We start from the raw sequence: 6000 nt of genomic DNA on the forward strand, positions 1-6000 counted from the left end.
TCCTCTTGAATATTGCTAAGATGCGGATTCTGTTGCCTCGGCGAACGAAAGAGGACACGTCTCACCTGGATACTTCAGGCTGGGAAGCAACAGGAGAAGCAGTTATACGAGTGTCAGTTCCGCTCTTTGGACGCACATCTCGGGCAGTCAAACTTGATCCCCACATTACTGTGGGAGACCTCATACTCAGGTTAGTCATCATGATATGCTTTAAGATTTTTATTTTTCATAACCTTTCTTTAGTTCCCATATCCTGTGAGTACACCCCATTTCAGCTGGCAGTTTGCAATTTGCACCTGTTTCTGTACTTGGGTATTGACTGCATAGTTATATGCTGTCAATATTTTAGGTTAGTAATTCCTCATCTGAGGTACCTGTACCTCCAGAGGGTATGAAACATGCTGGCCAGTTTAATGTTATATTTATAAGGGGACTGATGAATATATATCTTATTGTAATGTTTCTTTATTCTACATGCACTATTTTGTTCAAGTAATTTAATAAATCTAGTTTATTAGCTAGATTTGTATCACTGATCCATGTTACTTTTTTCTAATAGTATCAATATTTTACAAGTAGGTATGAGAAAATATTGTAAGATATCAAGGGGTACAAAGTCCTCTGTGAGGGGTACCGCCCTAGCCTTCTGATAGCATGGGAGTGTGTGACATTAAACCATATCATCATCAAGGGGTACAGACTTTGGAATAAGTTAAGAACCACTGCTTTAGTAACTTGAGAGGCACCAAATACTTCATCCCCATATAAGGGGGAAGAATCCCTTAATGTATAGGTAAATAGATAGTGGCACCCTTACAAACCAGAGCCACACAGCAGTTATTTTTGTCAAAGACTAGCCTCCACTCACAGGTGAATGCTGACCCACTTTTTTTTCAGGAGGTGCCAAGATAAGAGAGAGGGAACAGGGTGGAGGGGAGTGGAGTATGTAGGGGATGGAGTGGGTGGAAGTGGTTTCTATGCTTTTTTCTTTTTGGCTACCTCCTGTGTAAGGGGAAAAAAAGCCTTTGGTATATGTATGTATGTTAATATGTCTATATTTACATTGTAATATAGGGTGCTAAGTGAAGCAGAATGTGATGAGCGTGCTGTCGGCCGAGTGGAGGGACGAAGGGAACTGCAGAACTTTCAGCATCACAAATCATCTGCAGTACCTTTTCAAACATCATCATTGGGATCTCCTTCCTGGTCATCCCATCTAAGATCTTCTGGAAGAAATCATCCGTGTCTGCTTGGGGGCTCAGCTGCCTCTGCTGTGCAATTTCATGCCCTCCATGAGCAAGGGGGAAATATAGGCAAGTGTTCTCAGACATGTATTAAACAAGTTACTAAGGCCACCTCCCTTATAAGGAGGAAAGTACTTTTTGGTATGTGGAAGTAGGTATGTATTAAAGGGAACTAAGCCATGTGTAGTATATAGATGCATATAATATTCTCGTTTTGTTTTTTGTGATTTTAGGATATATCATGGGTTTATGTTTTGTCCTCTTTCTCTCTCTCTCTCTCTTTCTCTCTCTCTCTCTCTCTCTCTCTCTCTCTCTCTCTCTCTCTCTCTCTCTCTCTCTCTCTCTTTTTTTTTTCTAATAATTTCTGGGATTTCAAAGTCATCATATCTTTCCCTAAAATTCTTTGTTCGTTTATGATGTTTTTGAAAGAAAAGAGAGAAAAAATTAGAATATTTAGATATTTATTAGTTCCTTAAGTAGTAGTTGCTGACTGTTGGTGTTCTTTTGTAGGGGAAAGAAGGCTGGATCATCAAGCCAAGCTGATTGCAGTATACCAAGATAATCCCCTCGGTCATTTTGTCATAAAATGCCACCATGGGAATTACAATGTTCATCACCGTAGCAATACTCATCGCAGCAGTCAGCATCACTGTAATGGTCCTCAGCATAATGTGCATGCTGAAAATTATGGTACTTAAGCTGATGCCAAAGGTTCATCATACAATAGCTTTCAGTAGGTTATTTTGTAGGATTGTTTAATACACATATGTATATATTCACAGCACCCAATATTTCTGAATAATAACCGTCATGTTTAAATGACACTATTATAATAAATGTTGGAATGTGGAAATAGAAAACCAATGCATGCCAACTTTGTATAACATTGAAAAATTGTAATTCCATAATATATTTTGAACTTCAATAAATTTTTGTTTGTGGACATGGGGTTCAGACATACACAGCAGGTCATAATGAGTCCTACAACAGGACATAACCCTGTATATGAATTTTGTCACTGATAACTAGCTCTTCTATCCTTATAGACAATATTGCACTGAAGAAGTAGAGTCATAGAAATGGTAAATGAGAACTTTGAGGAGGTTAACAGAAAAGATGAGTAATACAAGTTAAAGTGATCAACTTTATTTTTTGAGTGGAGATGAGTATACTGTCAAAGAAAAATGTTGTGCAATTCTGGTCCATAAGGATGTCACTGTCCTAAAAGTATTAACTGCACAAGATTTATGCTGTCAGTGTCTTATATAAACTTGGAGTAAGAAATGATAAATTGAATGAATAGGATACAACATGGTTTTTAGAGAATGGAAGGGAATACAGAAAAATTGAAATGAAAATGAACAGGAATGCTTATTGAGAGGAAACTTTGAAGTTACTTTTGAATGCTTGGGTAAGTAGAATGCATATCTTACACACATACAGATACTGTCATAACAGAAGATGGACAGAGACCTGCACATAATCAACAAGGCAGTTTTTCTTAGGGTAAGTGTTTTGTTATTAAGAAATCAAATGATAGGGCAGTCATCACATTTCACAGGTTATAGAAAAGACTTGTAAAGGGCAACAGATTTAGGGTGGGTGGGAGGGGAAAGAGGAGATGCACATACAAAGACCCACATTTCCCTTCCCAGTTTCACCTTCATCCACATTAACCTTGAAAAAATCTCCTTCCACTCCATCACATGTGTACCTATCTCTTTTTTTTTACTAGTATAGTCACCCCATCCCTCCCTTGTTCTCTTCTCACTCTTGACACCCTCCCTACTACACTCCCAAACTTAAACTCAACCCTCCCTTTCAACTTAGTTTCACTTAATGCCAACGCATCCATCTTCCTTCTCACGAACATACTCCCTATCTCTTCTCATTTACTCTGATGTATACCACACCCATGCACATTAGAAGACCCAAACCTTAGGGTTCTGGCTGGGAAACTCCTCCTAGACCCTCTTATGCCTTGACTTCTCACAGGAATGTACCCATTAGGATTACAGAGAGCAGGATGCCTAGTTCCATCACTCTGTCCCATTTTAGCTGCCTTTTATGACCCAAGTGGGAAAACTTGGTGGCAGTATTCTTTCTTCCCCTTACCACAGGGTTTTACATCACAAACAGGTGCGGATACAAGGGGGGGGCCCAGGGGGCCCGGGGCCCCCCAATGCCCCAAGTATGAAGAACAATGGTAATGGTCCATTACCATTGTTCACTCATCTCGAGTTTGATTTTCCTTGGATAAAGCTTTTTAGTGCGAATTTATGATTTGAACTATATTTGTGAATTGTATATGATTTTACATACAATTATGAGGAAAACAGATGTAGGTTTCTGGACCAATCTCTTGGGGTTAAAATATCGGCATGTTTCAAGTATCGGTTATCGGTTTGGGCCCCCTCCCCAAAGAACATTCCTGGATACGCGCCTGATCACAAACTACCCCTCTCACAGAGGGCAAAAATAGTGCCTCCTATTGGAGGATTATTGAAGCAGGGAATTTAATGTAGTATGTCATACTCACTTGCCATGAACTATGAAGCTATGGACTCACTATATATGTGTGTGTGTGTATATATATATATATATATATATATATATATTTATATATATATATTTATACATATATATATATATATATATATATATATATATATATATATATATATATATAAATATATATATATATATATATGATGATGATTTTTATGACCGTTGCATGTAGGATTCAAACACACTGCTTTCAGCCACCCATAAGATTACCTTCACAGAGCCTTAACCCACTATACTGTGAAGGTAATCTTACAGGTGACTGAAAACAGTGGGTTCAAATCCTACATGTGACTGTCATAAAAATTATCAGATTAATGTCACTTAAAGATGAAATCAGTAAGTGATTTTACACTTACAGTCATACATACTTACAGTCACTTTGCAATTTATATGCCCAGTTCCTTTTGAACTGTGTGCTGATCATACTCATGTGTTACTCTGTGGGGAGAATTTTGGTAAGTGTAAATGTCTTCTTTTTTTAGGAATGTCCCCTTTTGGGGCTACAGGTAGTAGGACTCCTAATCCCATCCCTCGTCCCGTTTTTGTCGCCTTTTACGACTCAAGTGGAAAGACTTGGTGGTAGCATTGCTGTGGATGTACTGTGTCTTGCGACACTGCTTCTGACCTAGGGCAGTGGACAGGATCCAGGGATGACCCGTCATCCAGGAGGTGCCAAGATAAGGGGGAGGGTGGAGGGAAGTGGAATGTATAGGAAATGGAATGGGTGGGAGTGGTTTCTGTGCATTTTTCTTTTTGGCTACCCCCCGTGTAGGGGGAAAAAGCCTTTGGAATATGTATGTATGTTTGTAAATGTCCTATTGTGCAGCCAATTATTATTAAGGCCTTTTACACTATCTGTAGGTTTTCTTTATCTTTGGGGATAAGGCTGTGGTCATCAGAACACGGAGTGATGAAGAATGTCTTCCTGAGGTGGTCCTGTGTCATATGGCTGAAGAAGCCCTTATATGTATACTACACCTGAGATTTCACTGATGCCCACTAATCACAGTACCCCAAAAATACCCCTACCTCCACTCTGAGGTGTGCCTGATCAAGCACGAAAATAAAGGGAAATGTGTCAAAAAAATGCAGGTAGAGAAGATGAACAGGGGTTTTATAAGATGGTATGGGCTTGTAAAGAAAATAGAAGGGAACAGGTCAGTCTGAAGTGTATTAGGCAGGTGTGGAAGGGACAAAAGAAAGACTGAAAACAGGTTAGGAGAGTGAGAGAATGAAGAGGAAGAAGAGAATAGTAGAGGAATTAGATTTGCTGGTGCACAACTAACATAAATGGTGGGCAAATGTATAAAAGATGAAAGAGAGAAGAAGGAAGAAGAATAGAAGCTGTAAAGAAGAGATGGAAGAAGAGGAGGAGGAGGAGGCGAGTAAAGTTTTATCCAAATGTTTTAGTTGTCCCTTATAACAGGGGTGCAGAAACTAGTCCCATCCTTCCCTAGCATTTGGCTATGGCAATTAAATAATTCTGCCAGTGTAGCTGGGTTGGTAACCCTATATACTGAGAGATACAGTACAGATGAAGAGAAGTGTATAAAGTACATACTGTACATATGTGCATACACAGCCCAAACTAATGAAACTTTTGTTTTTTATATTAAATGCTTGTATGTACATAACTAGTGGGCTTTTCCTCCTTGTAAGGGGGATGGCTGAGTTAAAGCATGACTTGATTATTTTTCTTGGGAAAATACTGAAAGAAGAATTAAAGTAGTGTTCTAAAAATATTCAGTATATAATCGATAAGGAAAGGAATTCATCTGTCCTTGAATGTGATTATGTTTCTATATGTTGGTGAAAGACAGTGCTTGTAATAGTCAATACCCCATGAATCTCCCAGTAACCTAAAAATGGATCATTTGTATCCATTAACCTGTATGTTTATATATGTAGGAATATATTATAGCTCTACAGTGAAAGTTTGGATACAAAATATTATCATACATTTGAGTTATATGGTTTTAGTCTTACACTCGATCATAGTCACTTCCACGCAATGGGTGTGATGGCTGTTGCGTGGGAAAGAAGGGAGTGGGTGAGGGGAAGAGATGGGAACACTACATGATGGCTTCAACAATTTTAACTAGAACTGTTTTATATTAACACTTTGTGGAAAGACATATCAATTTAGTTGATATGTAATTATCATGTAACTGACTTATGGAATTGTAAT

General features: G+C 38.5%; 1 protein-coding gene across 2 annotated transcripts in view; it reads left to right on the top strand.

Annotated features, from left to right (window-relative positions):
• Positions 1 to 3833, top strand: part of LOC143037632 (uncharacterized) — a 119636-nt gene extending 115803 nt beyond the window's left edge. For both annotated transcript variants that reach the window (XM_076206165.1, XM_076206166.1), the window contains 3 exons: positions 21 to 190; positions 1075 to 1313; positions 1755 to 3833. In XM_076206165.1, the coding sequence (XP_076062280.1) occupies positions 21 to 190; positions 1075 to 1313; positions 1755 to 1942 (597 nt within the window). In that variant the 3' untranslated portion in view covers positions 1943 to 3833. The remainder of the gene's footprint in view (positions 1 to 20; positions 191 to 1074; positions 1314 to 1754) is intronic.
• The last annotated feature ends 2167 nt before the right edge of the window (positions 3834 to 6000 follow it).

The sequence above is a fragment of the Oratosquilla oratoria genome, chromosome 22 (assembly GCF_046742065.1).
Source record: "Oratosquilla oratoria isolate Oo_2021 chromosome 22, ASM4674206v1, whole genome shotgun sequence".
NCBI lineage: Eukaryota > Metazoa > Arthropoda > Malacostraca > Stomatopoda > Squillidae > Oratosquilla > Oratosquilla oratoria.